The 13,466-nt window shown below is 64.9% G+C and overlaps 2 protein-coding genes across 3 annotated transcripts; both read left to right on the top strand.

The window, feature by feature from the left end:
• Nucleotides 1-1,995: 1,995 nt before the first annotated feature.
• SIDT2 (SID1 transmembrane family member 2) lies at nucleotides 1,996-9,026 on the top strand. Of its 2 annotated transcripts, XM_033081562.1 has the most exons (27): nucleotides 1,997-2,286; nucleotides 2,466-2,587; nucleotides 3,039-3,200; nucleotides 3,298-3,343; nucleotides 3,442-3,543; nucleotides 3,621-3,704; nucleotides 3,843-3,954; nucleotides 4,037-4,102; nucleotides 4,203-4,296; nucleotides 4,411-4,466; nucleotides 4,712-4,723; nucleotides 4,849-4,920; nucleotides 5,008-5,082; nucleotides 5,701-5,822; nucleotides 5,903-5,976; nucleotides 6,069-6,135; nucleotides 6,259-6,332; nucleotides 6,454-6,577; nucleotides 6,675-6,792; nucleotides 6,866-7,002; nucleotides 7,079-7,187; nucleotides 7,264-7,340; nucleotides 7,443-7,489; nucleotides 7,768-7,873; nucleotides 7,980-8,090; nucleotides 8,173-8,286; nucleotides 8,372-9,026. In XM_033081562.1, the coding sequence occupies exons 1-27, from the start codon at nucleotides 2,080-2,082 to the stop codon at nucleotides 8,432-8,434; spliced, it is 2,553 nt and encodes an 850-aa protein (XP_032937453.1). In that variant the 5' UTR covers nucleotides 1,997-2,079; the 3' UTR covers nucleotides 8,435-9,026. The 2 variants fall into 2 exon arrangements, with proteins under 2 accessions (XP_032937454.1, XP_032937453.1); XM_033081563.2 differs by lacking the exon at nucleotides 4,712-4,723 and having other exon boundaries at nucleotides 1,996-2,286.
• A 736-nt stretch (nucleotides 9,027-9,762) lies between these two features.
• On the top strand, nucleotides 9,763-13,334 carry TAGLN (transgelin). Its single transcript, XM_033081589.1, has 5 exons — nucleotides 9,763-9,839; nucleotides 11,305-11,503; nucleotides 12,471-12,648; nucleotides 12,730-12,832; nucleotides 13,034-13,334. Exons 2-5 carry the CDS (start codon nucleotides 11,324-11,326, stop codon nucleotides 13,173-13,175), a joined length of 603 nt encoding a protein of 200 aa, XP_032937480.1. The 5' UTR covers nucleotides 9,763-9,839; nucleotides 11,305-11,323; the 3' UTR covers nucleotides 13,176-13,334.
• Nucleotides 13,335-13,466: the final 132 nt, after the last annotated feature.

Raw genomic sequence — 13,466 nt, 5'->3', positions numbered from 1 at the left:
AAAATCTAGCGTGGAAAAAACATGAGTGGAAAAAACCACGCGTGGAAAAAACACGCGTGGAAAAATCTCACGTGGAAAAAACCACGCGTGGAAAAGTCTCGCGTGGAAAAATCTTGTGTGGAAAAAACACGCGTGGAAAAAATACGCGTGGAAAAAAACGCGTGGAAAAAAACGCGTGGAAAAAACACGCGTGGAAAAAACGCGTGGAAAAAACGCGTGGAAAAAACACGCCTGGAAAAAACACGCGTGGAAAAATGTCGCGTGGAAAAAACACGTGGAAAAATCTCGCGTGGAAAAAACACGCGTAGAAAAAACACGCGTGGAAAAACCTCGCGTGGAAAAAACGTGTGGAAAAATCTCGTGTGGAAAAAAACGCGTGGAAAAATGTCGCGTGGAAAAAACATGCGTGGAAAAATCTCACGTGGAAAAACCACGCGTGGAAAAGTCTCACGTGGAAAAATCTTGCGTGGAAAAAACACGCGTGGAATAAACACGTGTGGAAAAAACACGCGAGGAAAAAACCATGCATGGAAAAAACACGCGTGGAAAAATCTCGCATGGAAAAACCACGCGTGGAAAAAATACGCGTGGGTGGCCACGCATGGAAAAAACTCGCGTGGAAAAAACTCGCGTAGAAAAAACTCGCGTGGAAAAAATCTCGCGTGAAAAAAATCTCGCGTGGAAAAAATCTCGCGTGAAAAAAATCTCGCGTGGAAAAAACTCGCGTGGCAAAAAAACTCGCGTGGCAAAAACTCGCGTGGAAAAATCTCGCGTGGAAAAAACTCGCGTGGAAAAAACTCGCGTGGAAAAATCTCGCGTGGAAAAAACACGCGTAAAAAAACTCGCGTGGAAAAAACACGCGTGGAAAAAACTCGCGTGGAAAAACATGCGTGGAAAAATCTCGCGTGGAAAAACACGCGTGGAAAAACTCGCGTGGAAAAATCTCGCGTGGAAAAAACTCGCGTGGAAAAATCTCGCGTGGAAAAAACTCGCGTGGAAAAAACTCGCGTGGAAAAAATCTCGCGTGGAAAAACACGCGTGGAAAAATCTCGCGTGGAAAAAACACGCGTGAAAAAACTCGCGTGGAAAAATCTCGCGTGGAAAAAACACGCGTGGAAAAATCTCGCGTGGAAAAATCTCGCGTGGAAAAATCTCGCGTGGAGTGCTTTCGCGTGGAAACCCGCGTGGGATGGTCACTCGTGGGTGGCCACGCCTGGGGGGGTCACGCGTGGGGGTGGGGGTCTTGTATGGGACAGGGCGTCCCTATTGATGGTGCGATTCCCTATGGAGCCGGGCTTCCCCGCGGGGTCGCGCACGGGGCTCGGTCCCCCCGTGTCCGTGCCTGTCCCCCCGTGTCCGTGCCGGTCCCCCCGTGTCCGTGCTGGTTCCCCCGTGTCCGTGTCGGTCCCCCCGTGTCCGTGCCGGTCCCTCCGTGTCAGTCCCGTGTCAGTGCCGGTCCCCCCGTGTCAGTGCCGGTCCCCCCGTGTCAGTGCCGGTCCCCCCGTGTCAGTGCCTGTCCCCCCGTGTCCGTGCTGGTTCCCCCGTGTCCGTGCCGGTCCCCCCCGTGTCAGTGCCGGTCCCCCCCGTGTCCGGGCCGGTCCCCCCGCTCCGGGCCGGTCCCCCCGTGTCAGTGCCGGTCCCCCCGTGTCAGTGCCTGTCCCCCCGTGTCCGTGCTGGTTCCCCCGTGTCCGTGCCTGTCCCCCCGTGTCCGTGCCGGTCCCCCCCGTGTCCGTGCCGGTCCCCCCCGTGTCCGGGCCGGTCCCCCCGCCCCGCCCGCCGCGTCACTTCCCCGGCCGGGCGCTCGGAGCGCGCCGGGGCTGACGTCACCGCCGGTCCGTGTTTACCGCGGTGCGGAACGGGAAGGGGAGAGCGAACCGGCACCGGGATCGGCACCGGGAGCGGCTCCGCGCCGCCGGCAGCGCCCGCACCGCCCCCGCACCGGCCCGGCCATGGGGCAGCGCTCCCGGACGCGCCCCGGCTGAGCGCCCGTCCCGACCCGACCCGTCCCGTCCCGTCCCGTCCTTCCCGTGCCGTCCGTGCCGTCCCGCCCTGCGGACCTTGGCCGGGGATGCTGGCGGGATGTCGCGCTCCGGGGCGGCCGTGCTGGGCTGGGCGCTGCTGGCCGGGGCCCTGCTGCCCCCGCCGCCCGTCCGGCCCCAGCCCCTGCCCCACGGCCAGCGCGACGTGCACCAGAAGGAAGCGCAGTTCAACACCACCTACATCGACTGGGTGGACGGCAACCTGCTCAACATCTACGCCTTCAACCACAGCGTCCGGAGGAGCACGGTGAGCCGGGGTGGTCGCCCCCGCCGCGTCCCCCCCGCCTGTGCCCGGGGGTTCCGGGGGTTTGGGGTGCGCAGGGCACGGCGGCTCTGCCACGGCGGCCGAGCAAAGTCCAGCCTTCGGTTCGAGCCGCCGCGGCCCGACCTGCCCGGCGAGCACCTCACCTGCCCCTGTCCCCGCAGACCGAGGGTGTGCGAGTGTCGGTCAACGTCCTGTCCAACCAAAAGGACCAGCCCGTGCTCTTCGTGGTGAGGCAGAAGGAGGCGGTGGTCTCCTTCCAGGTGCCGCTCATTCTCCGGGGCCTGTGAGTACCAGGGCGTGGGCAGGGAGTCCCCATCCAGGAGTTCCCCATGCAGGGATGCCCATCCAGGAGTTCCCCAGGCTGGGGTTGCCCGGTACAGGAGTTCCCCAGGCTGGGATTGCCCCGTGCAGGAGTTCCCCATGCAGGGATTGCCCCGTACAGGAGTTCCCCATGCAGGGATTGCCCCGTACAGGAGTTCCCCATGCAGGGATTGCCCCGTACAGGAGTTCCCCATGCAGGGATTCCCCATCCAGGAGTTCCCCATGCAGGGATTGCCCCGTACAGGAGTTCCTCAGGCTGGGATTGCCCCGTACAGGAGTTCCCCAGGCAGGGATTGCCCCGTGCAGGAGTTCCCCAGGCTGGGATTGCCCTGTGCAGGAGTTCCCCAGGCTAGAATACCCGGTGCAGGGGTCCCTGGAGGGCTCTGTGGGCACACACGGCTCTCCCTGCCCAGGTACCAGCGGAAATACGCGTACCAGGAGGTGAGCCGCACGCTCTGCCAGCCGCAGACCAAGTCTGAGATGGAGACCCAGTACTTCTTCGTGGATGTCTCCACGCTCTCCGACAACACTTCCTACCAGCTGCGGGTCACCCGCGTGGAGAACTTTGTGCTGCGGTGAGGGGAGCCCCGCGCCCTTGTCCCCTTCCCTGTGGGGGCTGCAGGGGCTGTGCACTCCCCTCACCACCCGTCACCTTTCCCGTGCTCTCTGCAGGACCAATGTGAGGTTCAGCTTCAATGCCACGGCCGCCCAGCCGCAGGTGAGGGCAGCTGGCATGGCATGGCATGGCATGGGAGGGGTCAGTGCCCAGGAGGGAGTGTGGCCACCATGGCATCAACGGGCCCTTTCTCCCCACAGTACTTCAAGTACGAGTTCCCCGAGGAAGTGGACTCGGTGATCGTGAAGGTGACCTCACCCATGGCCTTCCCCTGCTCCGTCATCTCCATCCAGGACATCCTGGTAGGTCTGGGCAGTGGCTGTGCTCTCTGGGTGACCCATGATGCCCAGCAGGGCTGACGGCCCCTCTGCCCCTGCAGTGCCCTGTCTATGATCTGGACAACAACGTGGCCTTCATCGGGATGTACCAGACCATGACGAAGAAGGCGGCCATCACAGTGCAGGTGGGCACTGTGCCGTGGGGCTGAGCTGCTCCTGGTCCCTGCCTGGTGCTGCCAGAGCCCGCAGAGGATGTCCCTGGGATAGCCTCTGCCATGGGAGATGCCCTGCTGGCCTCTGCTGACCCCCGTCTCTTCCTGCAGAAGAAGGATTTCCCCAGCCATAGCTTCTATGTGGTGGTGGTGGTGAAGACGGAGGACGAGGCGTGCGGGGGGCCTCTGCCCTACTACCCCCTGTCCAAGAATGCCTCTCCAGGTGTGCAGTGGGGCTGCCACCAAGTGTGGGGACAAGCTGGGGACAGGGCAGAGAGCTGAGCCCTGTTCCTGCCTTCTTCCAGATGAACCCGTGGATCAGCACAACCGGCAGAAGATACTGGAGGTGATGGTGTCACCCGCCATAACCTGTGAGTCTGGGAGGGGCTGGGGGTGCTGGGCTCTGTGGGGACCCATGGCAGGTCCCCCAAGGTGCCAGTCCTGCTGAGGGCCTGTCCTGGCTCTGCACAGCCGAGGCCTACGTGCGCAGTGTTCTCTTCTGCCTCGGCATCTTCCTCTCCTTCTACATCCTCACGCTGCTCATCGCCTGCTGGGAGAGCTGCCGGTGAGTGCCCGCTGTCGCTGCCCCTCTGGGGCACAGTCCTGGTGGGGGCCCTGGGGCTGTGTCCCCTCACCCCAGCAGTGGCACCAGCGGGCTGACAGCTGCTTCCCTCGGCAGGCAGCACAAGAAGAAGGGACTCCTGGCAGCCATGGATTCGCCCAGCCTGGACACAGGTGAGGGCTGGAGGCGGCGTGGAGGGGTGTGCCTGGGGAATTCCTCTTTATTCTACCTTCTTGGGCCTGTGGCAAAGCCTCTGCCTCTGCAGGAGTATCCCACTGAGTTCCTGGGGATAGATCCCAGTGTCAGGGGGACAGGGAAGTCCCAGACTTCTCTGCTGTGGGGCTGGCAGGGCTGTGCTGGGGCTTTGCATCTCACCAGGTCTGTCTTTTTCTTCCTGTGGCTTTCCGGGGACTCCCAGCGTCACTCCTGGGTAGGTGCCAGCTCTGTCCTTGGCTCTGAGCTCTCCCTGTGCCAGGGCAGGGCTGGTGGGAGCTGCTTTGTGCCCAGTGGGACAGGGGTGCTGCTGAGGGTGACAGGGACCCTCCTGTCTTGCAGGTCACTCCCGCGGCATCCCTGAGTCCTTTCTGAACCATGGCCCCTACGACAGCTACGGTTATGGCTCCTTTGGTGAGTGCCAAGCGCTGTCCCCGTCCCTCACCCCCCTGCCCGTGGGCTGTGCCCATCCTGTGCCTGTCCTTGTCCTTGTCCTTGCAGGGAATGGCTCCTCCAGCAGCACCGAGGGCATCACAGACAGCCTGGCCTCAGCAGAAGTCTCCTACAGTTACGTGGGTGAGTTGTTGGGCCACTGGTGTGGCCACAGCCCTCGTGCCCGGTGACATCCTGGCTCTGCCCCCTCCGGGAAGGGTCCTGGGGCTGCTGGCCCCTCTGTGCAGCCCCCAGCAGGGTCTCCATCAGTGGCACACCTCAGGGAGCTCTGCTCCAGTAACTCTGGCTTTCCTTTGAAGGGCAGGAGCAGTTCAAGCGGCGCGTGTCCTCCGCCCTGACGAGGCCACTGAGCATTGCCATGGGTAGATGCTGGTACCGCGCAGGGTCGGGCCAATCAGGGCGAAATCTGCCCAGCCCCAAGCTGTGCCCAGGGCACAGAACTCCTGCTCCCCTCCCTCAGAGCAAGGGCAGCACCTGAGGAGCTGCAGAGCCCCAGTGTCCACCTGGCCCTCAGTGTTCCCCAGCATGGCAGAGCCCCAGGGAACAGGGACAATGCTTGCCTGTGTGGGCACAGCCACCACCTGTCCCCAGGGCAGGGCTGTAGGGAGCTGCAGCCTGTCCCCAGTGTGAGTTGGCAGGGAGACAGCCCAGTGGTTAATTGGGGATGATTGGGGTTCTGCGGGATGGGCAGCAGGGTGGGCTGGCCCAGGGGCTCTGCTGACGACCCCGGCCCGGCCGCAGGGGAGCGGTCACTGGAGAACGTGGCCAGCCGGCCACGCCTGGACTCGCTCAGCTCTGTCGAGGAGGATGACTACGACACGCTGGCCGACATCGACTATGACAAGAATGTCATCCGCACCAAGGTGTGTGTGTCCCCCAGCCCTGCCCCCTGCCAGCTGCTCCCTGCTGGCCAGGCAAGCCCCTGACCCCCCTCTCCTTCCAGCAATACCTGTGCGTGGCCGACCTGGCGCGCAAGGACAAGCGGGTGCTGCGGAAGAAGTACCAGATTTATTTCTGGTGAGTGGGAGGCAGTGGGGAGGGGAGCACCAAGCAGTGTCCCAGGCTGGGGTGCACAGCAGGGACCCCCTGACAGCCCCACCCTCTTCCAGGAACATTGCCACCATCGCTGTCTTCTACGCCCTCCCCGTCATCCAGCTTGTCATCACCTACCAGACGGTGAGTGTGGCCAGGGCAGCAGGGAGGGGTTTTTGGGAGTTTTGGGGGCTGCAGTCCCAAACTGTGCTGCCCAGCATGATGGGGACATCCCTGGGAGTGTCCTCACCCTGCTCGTGCCCACAGGTGGTGAATGTCACTGGCAACCAGGACATCTGCTACTACAACTTCTTGTGCGCCCACCCTCTGGGGAACCTCAGGTGGGTTGGGGGGATTGGAGCAGGGTGGGTGGGGGTCCCCTGTGCCCAGGGCTGGGCTGCAGCAGAACCTCGGGGAGGGAGGAGGTTCCACAGCACCCACACCTGGCCTGGCCCCTCGCAGCGCCTTCAACAACATCCTCAGCAACCTGGGCTACGTGCTGCTGGGTCTGCTCTTCCTGCTGATCATCCTGCAGCGCGAGATCAACTACAACCGCGCGCTCCTGCGCAATGACACCCACGCCCTGGTGAGGGACACGGCTGCCTGGGGAGGCTCAGCTGCCTGGTGGGGCTCAGCCTCCAGGACCCCCCATTTTCCCTCCTTCCCTCTCCTCTGCCCTGCAGGAGTGTGGCATCCCCAAGCACTTTGGGCTCTTCTATGCCATGGGCACCGCCCTCATGATGGAGGGGCTGCTCAGCGCCTGCTACCATGTCTGCCCCAACTACACCAACTTCCAGTTTGGTGAGTGCCCCCCTGGTACCCTCACCACCCACACTGGGGGCACCACACCCCTCTCACCGCTGTGCCCCCCCAGACACCTCCTTCATGTACATGATTGCGGGGCTCTGCATGCTGAAGCTCTACCAGAAGCGTCACCCCGACATCAATGCCAGCGCCTACAGCGCCTACGCCTGCCTGGCCCTCGTCATCTTCTTCTCCGTGGTGGGCGTGGTGAGTGTGGTGGGCACTGAGGGACAGGGGGCTGGTTGTCCTCACAGCTCACTGCCTGCCCCCCCTCGCCCTGCAGGTCTTTGGGAAGGGGAACACGGCCTTCTGGATCGTCTTCTCCGTCATCCACATCGTGGCCACGCTGCTGCTGAGCACCCAGCTGTACTACATGGGGCGCTGGAAGCTGGGTGAGAGGGGGAGTGTGAGCCAGGTGGGTGGGGACAATGTGGTGGCCCCCCAGTGTCACCTCCTGTCTCCCCACAGACTCGGGCATCCTGCGCAGGATCCTGCACGTGCTGTACACGGACTGCGTCCGGCAGTGCAGTGGGCCCATGTACGTGGTGAGTGCTGGCACTGGGACCCCTGGCTCTGTGGAGACCCTCCCTGGCAGCCCCCCCCGAGCAGCCACCCGCTGCTCCTCACTGCCCCCTCCTCTTTTGCAGGACCGAATGGTGCTCCTGGTCATGGGGAACATCATCAACTGGTCACTGTGAGTGCAGAGCTGGGCACGTGCCAGATCCCACCCTGCTTCTCCCCATCCCTGCTGCTGCCCCCACCCCACTCCTGCAGTGCTGCCGTTCCTCCGTGGGGCTGGGCCAAGGACAGGCAGCCCATGCTGTGAGCCCAGCATGACAGGTCCCCCTGCAGCTGTGACACCGTGGAGTCCCCAGTGCCTGATCTCCTGGGGGCTGCAGACATGCTTTGGGGACAGCAGGCATGCCATGGGGACCCCCAGGCTGACCCCAGTGCCTGTCCCTGCCTCCCCAGCGCTGCCTACGGCCTCATTGTCCGCCCCAATGACTTCGCTTCCTACCTGCTGGCCATCGGCATCTGCAACCTCCTCCTCTACTTCGCCTTCTACATTATCATGAAGGTGGGAGTTGAGCCCTGGGCCCCCACAGGCCCAGCAGGGAGGGCAGGGCAGGGGTGGGCACTGCTCCCAGCTCCTGCCCACACGGTGACCCCGGCCTCTCCCGCAGCTCCGCAGTGGCGAGCGCATCAAGCTCATCCCCCTGCTCTGCATCATCAGCACCTCCGTGGTCTGGGGCTTCGCCCTTTTCTTCTTCTTCCAGGGGCTCAGCACCTGGCAGGTGAGCAGGAGGGTGGCACGGGCAGCGGGGTGGGCAGGGTGGCCATGGGCAGGCACGGTGACACTGGCCCTGTGCCCGGCAGAAAACGCCAGCTGAATCCCGGGAGCACAACCGTGACTGCATCCTGCTCGACTTCTTTGACGACCACGACATTTGGCATTTCCTCTCCTCCATTGCCATGTTCGGCTCCTTCCTGGTAGGTGCTGGTTCCACTGGCACAGCACTGTCCCCAGGTCACCATGCCCTGCTCCCCTCACTGCCCTCACTGCCCTTCTCCACAGGTGCTGCTGACGCTGGACGATGACCTGGACTGTGTCCAGCGGGACAAGATCTATGTCTTCTAGGAGCCTGCAGCCACCCGCTGCCCTGGGACTGTGCCAAACGCCCGGCTGCAGCCCGGGAGGGGGACCCACCCCTGGGGAGGGATGTCTGTGCTGCAGGTCCTGCCAGCCATTCTGTCCCCCTCCCCACACAGCCCGGGGGCCCTGGTTTGCCTCCTCCCTGTCAGCCGGGTCCTTCCAGGCACTTTGTGCCCATCTCTGGGCCCGTCACAGCCAAAAATGGGGCTGGGGGGCCTTCTGGAGCATCCGTCCTTGGTGGCAAGTGACACTGGAAAAGGTGCTGCTGCTGCTGCTGCTCCGTGTGCCCGTGGGCACAGCAGGGGACTGGGGCGAGCGCCGTGCCAGCAGCCCCGTGGCCCCCCGAGCACGTGGGTGTGGGTCTCTCTTCAGTGCCTGAGTCGAGTGGGTGGGAGGTGGGGGTGCGTGGGGCCAGCACGGTGGTGGCAGTGGCCAAAGAGGCCCCACTCGTGTCCCCTCTGGTGTCCCAGGAGGGGGTGGCCACAGTGGGCCCCTGTCACTGCTCCCCGTGGGGGTTCCGCGCTCCCCGTGCGTGGATCTGCTGGGAAGGGACTCGCATTAAAGTGTCTGCACTTTGCCCGTGCCTGCTGCTGCTTTCCAGGGGTCCCACGGGGCAGCTGCCACCACCCAGTGTCACCCAGGCCCTGCTGTGGCACTGCCTCCTTCTCCCCACGGGATTTTGGGGAATGGGCTGGGAAATGCTGCCCTGGAGAGCACATGTTGGGAGAGTGAGGGTGACCTGTGGGTCAGGGGGGAATTGGCAGCCACACGGATGGATAGGGATGCCCAGGAGGATCCCGCTCCACGGGCAGCAAAGTTCCCTGGGGACTGGGGCTCCCTGTGGCATCCTCGCAGCGCGGTGCCAGCGGCCCTGAGCCGCTCCAGCTGGGGCAGAGGGAATCCCGGGATGTGCGGGATGCCGCAGCCTCGCTGCCGGCCCCGGCAGCCCTGAGCGGACACCGTGGGTGTCACCCGTGTCACCCGTGCCCCCGCAGCATCCCGGCGGTGAGCGCACGGGAAAACCAGCCACGAAGTCAGGGCAGGAGCCCTCAGCGCTGCCGCCTGGCTATAAAAGGATTTACTCCATCAGCCCCCGGCCCGGTTCCGCCCTGGCCCCGGCCCCGCTGGGGCGGAGGCACGCGGGGAATGCTCGAGCACGGGCTTTCGTCGCTGCTTTTCGGAGTCTTTCCCCAAATATGGTGCCTGGGATGGAGTCATGGAGCGCAGCGGGGCCGGGCGCCCCTGGAGGGAGGGTTCGGGGGGGGCCGGGCTCCGTGCCCCGCTGACATCACCGTCCCGCCGCCCTCCTTTTAGCACAAGGTCGGGGTCCCCGCGGGGCAGAGCGCTGGTCCCTCGCCGAGCATCGCCCTCGCTCCGTCCGCAGCCGCCCGTAAGTCCTGCCGCGGGGGGGGCCCGGGGAGGGTCCCCGGGGTGGGAACGGCGGCCCCCGGCCGGGGTTACTGCTCCCGGGATGGGGACCCTGCGCCGGGATAGCGGTGCTGCTCCCCGGGATGGGGACCCTGTGCCGGGATAGCGGAGCCGCTCCCGGCGCTGCGATCTGCGGCTCCCGGCGGATTCTCCCGCTCCGGGCGGAATGCGGCTCCCCGGGATGGGGATGCTGCTCCCCGGAGGAGGGTCAGGTTCCGCTGCTCGGGCTGGGGTCGCTGCCGGGGTTCTGTCGTGCTCCTGCCCCTCAGCACCGCGCTCCCGGCGGGGCTGAGCAGCTGCTCTGGCCGGAGGGGCCGTGCGGGGCTCAGGGCAGTGATGGAGGGGCAATGCCAGACCCCCCGTGCCCGTTTCTGCCCCGTGCTCGGTGGGGACGGGAGATGGGCACGGGGCTGGCCGGCAGTGCCATGTGGCCGAGGGAGCCGTGTGTGACCCCTGTGAGCCAGGTCGTGCCAGGGCACGGAGCGGGATTGGCTGTGGCATCTGTAGCATCCCTGGACGTGCCCAGCAGTGCTCGGGGTCTGGCACAGGTTGCCCACAGGTCCTGTGGGGTATCAGCACATAAATCATGGGGCTCATGGAGCACCTCTGCACTGCTGGCACACCCGGGGTCGGTGCCTTCTCCCACACTGAGCTGTGCCACGTCTCAGCTCACCCTGCAGGAGCTGGGGTGCCCAGCGGTGAGGATGAGCCCGCTGCAGGCCGGGTGTGGGTGTGGGACACCCACACGGCTCCTGGAGGCACCCGGAGGCTCCGTGCCAAGCAAGGAGCCGGGCAGGGAGGAGCGATGCCAGCTCCTCCAAAGGCTTGGCTGCCACTCCCAGAGCCTCTCCCTGCTGGCATCTTCCCTGGCATCCTCCCTGGCACCCTCGGGGCCTGCCTGCAGCCGGCTACCTGCCATCACTGCCCGCGGCATGTCCTTACAAGGGCACGGGCACGGCTCCCGATGCTCAGCCGCGCTCCTCCCCGGCTCCCGGACCTGCCACCAAGGCCACCCCGCTGCCACCCTGCTGTGCCACGGCCACCGTGCCACGGCCACCGTGCCACGGCCACCACAGCCAGCCAGCCTTGCCGTGGTCACCCTGCCACCTGGATCCTGGCATGAGTCACACCAGGGACATCCATGCCAACCGAGAGCTGGCGAGGGACAGGGAGGAGGCTGTGCACAGTCTGAGCTGGGGATGAGGCATCTCTGCCAGGACATGAACTGTCTGTCTGGGTGGATTTTGGAGGTCATGGTGCTGAATTTTCCTCCGAACACTTCTGGATGGAGCTGAAGGGCTGTTACCTAGCGAGGGGGCTCGTTCCAATTGCACCAGAGTGACAGGCAAATTGCACGAGGGTATCTGCGGGGTCCCTGGATAGGAAACAGCATTTCCACAGCCTGACTGTCCCTGTCGTGCCACCAGGTCTCCCACCACCGCAGCCATGGCAAACAAAGGGCCAGCCTATGGCATGAGCAGGGACGTGCAGTCCAAGATCGAGAAGAAGTACGATGACGAGCTGGAGGACCGGCTGGTGGAGTGGATCGTGGCGCAGTGCGGGGCTGCCGTGGGGCGCCCGGAACGGGGCCGCCTGGGCTTCCAGGTCTGGCTGAAGAACGGCATCGTAAGTGGGGGCCCGGGGGTGGGCAGGCAGGGGGGAGCTCTGAGGGCAGCACAGGAGCTCTGAGGGCAGCACAGGAGCTCTGAGGGCAGCACAGGAGCTCCGTGGGCAGCACAGGAGCTCTGAGAGCAGCACAGGGAGCTCTGAGAGCAGCACAGGAGCTCTGAGAGCAGCACAGGAGCTCCGAGGGCAGCACAGGAGCTCTGAGAGCTGCACAGGAGCTCCGAGGGTCAGCACAGGAGCTCCGTGGGCAGCACAGGAGCTCCGTGGGCAGCACGGGATGTCGTGGGCAGCACAGGAGCTCCGTGGGCAGCACAGGAGCTCTGAGAGCAGCACAGGAGCTCCGTGGGCAACACAGGAGCTCCGTGGGCAGCACAGGAGCTCCGTGGGCAGCACAGGAGCTCTGAGAGCAGCACAGGAGCTCTGAGGGCAGCACAGGAGCTCCGAGGGCAGCACAGGAGCTCTGAGAGCAGCACAGGAGCTCCGAGGGCAGCACAGGAGCTCTGAGAGCAGCACAGGGAGCTCCGAGGGCAGCACAGGAGCTCTGAGAGCAGCACAGGAGCTCCGAGGGCAGCACAGGAGCTCTGAGAGCAGCACAGGGAGCTCTGAGAGCAGCACAGGAGCTCCGTGGGCAGCACAGGAGCTCCGTGGGCAGCACAGGACCTCTGAGAGCTGCACAGGGAGCTCCGTGGGCAGCACAGGTTGCTCCGAGGGCAGCACAGGAGCTCCGTGGGCAGCACAGGAGCTCTGAGAGCATCACAGGAGCTCTGAGGGCAGCACAGGAGCTCTGAGGGGAGCACAGGAGCTCTGAGAGCTGCACAGGAGCTCTGAGGGTAACACAGGAGCTCTGAGGACAGCACAGGGAGCTCCGTGGGCAGCACAGGAGCTCTGAGAGCAGCACAGGAGCTCCGTGGGCAGCACAAGGAGCTTCGTGGGCAGCACAGCAGACCCAGGCTCCCCTCTGTGGCAGGTGCTCAGCAGGCTGGTGAACAGCCTCTACCCCGACGGCTCCAAGCCCGTCAAGATCCCCGACGCGCCGCCCACCATGGTCTTCAAGCAGATGGAACAGATCGCCCAGTTCCTGAAGGCGGCCGAGGACTACGGCGTGGTCAAGACAGACATATTCCAGACCGTGGACCTGTTTGAAGGTGCGGGAGGGGCGGTCGGGGTTGGGGTCCCAGGGTTGGTGTCCTGTGCCCGTCCTCACGCCCCTCTCTCTGTCCTGGCAGCCAAGGACATGGCAGCGGTGCAGAGGACGCTGATGGCCCTGGGGAGCCTGGCAGTCACCAAGAACGACGGCAACTACCACGGGGACCCCAACTGGTTCATGAAGTAAGTGGGGGAGCGCAGAGCTGGGCACGGGGACTCCCTTGTCCTGCGGCTGCTCTTTGCTCTGCCCCAGAGCACACGGTAACTGGGATGCCAAACTTCCAGCTGGGGAGGGAGAGCGGCTGGGACATCCCTGGGGATCGCGGGGGGCTCCTGGGCAGCCGGGGGTGCGGGTGCCCCACGGCCTCTCCCTGTGCCCCGCAGGAAAGCTCAGGAGCACAAGCGCGAGTTCACCGAGAGCCAGCTGAAGGAGGGCAAGAACATCATCGGGCTACAGATGGGCACCAACAAGGGAGCGTCACAGGCGGGCATGAGCTACGGCCGGCCCCGGCAGATCATCAGCTAGGCACGTCCCTGCCGCCCGCAGCCCTCCCCAGCCGGGACCGCCGTCTCCGCTCCCCCCGGCCCAGCGCCGCCGCCAGTCCATTGGTATTTATTGAGGAGCATCCGCCCGCCAGCCCCATCGCCCCCGCCAGCGGCCGCACAGCCCCGCCGCAGCCCCCAGCGCCGAGCCCCGGGCAGCCCCAACCCCGGGCAGCCCCAGCCCAGCCCCGGGCAGCCCCAGCCCCGGCCTCGCACCCCCGCCGCCAGCCGGTCCTGCCCTGGCCCGCAGCCTCGGGAGGGACGGGCCAGCGCC

This window comes from Catharus ustulatus, chromosome 28 (genome assembly GCF_009819885.2).
Source record: "Catharus ustulatus isolate bCatUst1 chromosome 28, bCatUst1.pri.v2, whole genome shotgun sequence".
Taxonomy (NCBI): Eukaryota; Metazoa; Chordata; class Aves; order Passeriformes; family Turdidae; genus Catharus; species Catharus ustulatus.
Note: the sequence above shows the minus strand (reverse complement) of the source record. Positions and strands in the feature narration are given on the sequence as shown.

Coding starts and splice junctions, on each gene's coding strand:
- SIDT2 (XM_033081562.1), top strand. CDS start 2,080: ATGTCGCGCTCCGGGGCGGCCGTGCTGGGCTGGGCGCTGCTGGCCGGG. Junction 4,921..5,007: donor CTACGGTTATGGCTCCTTTG/GTGAGTGCCAAG, acceptor TTGTCCTTGCAG/GGAATGGCTCCTCCAGCAGC. Junction 7,188..7,263: donor CATGGGGCGCTGGAAGCTGG/GTGAGAGGGGGA, acceptor GTCTCCCCACAG/ACTCGGGCATCCTGCGCAGG.
- TAGLN (XM_033081589.1), top strand. CDS start 11,324: ATGGCAAACAAAGGGCCAGCCTATGGCATGAGCAGGGACGTGCAGTCC. Junction 11,504..12,470: donor TCTGGCTGAAGAACGGCATC/GTAAGTGGGGGC, acceptor CCTCTGTGGCAG/GTGCTCAGCAGGCTGGTGAA. Junction 12,833..13,033: donor GACCCCAACTGGTTCATGAA/GTAAGTGGGGGA, acceptor TGTGCCCCGCAG/GAAAGCTCAGGAGCACAAGC.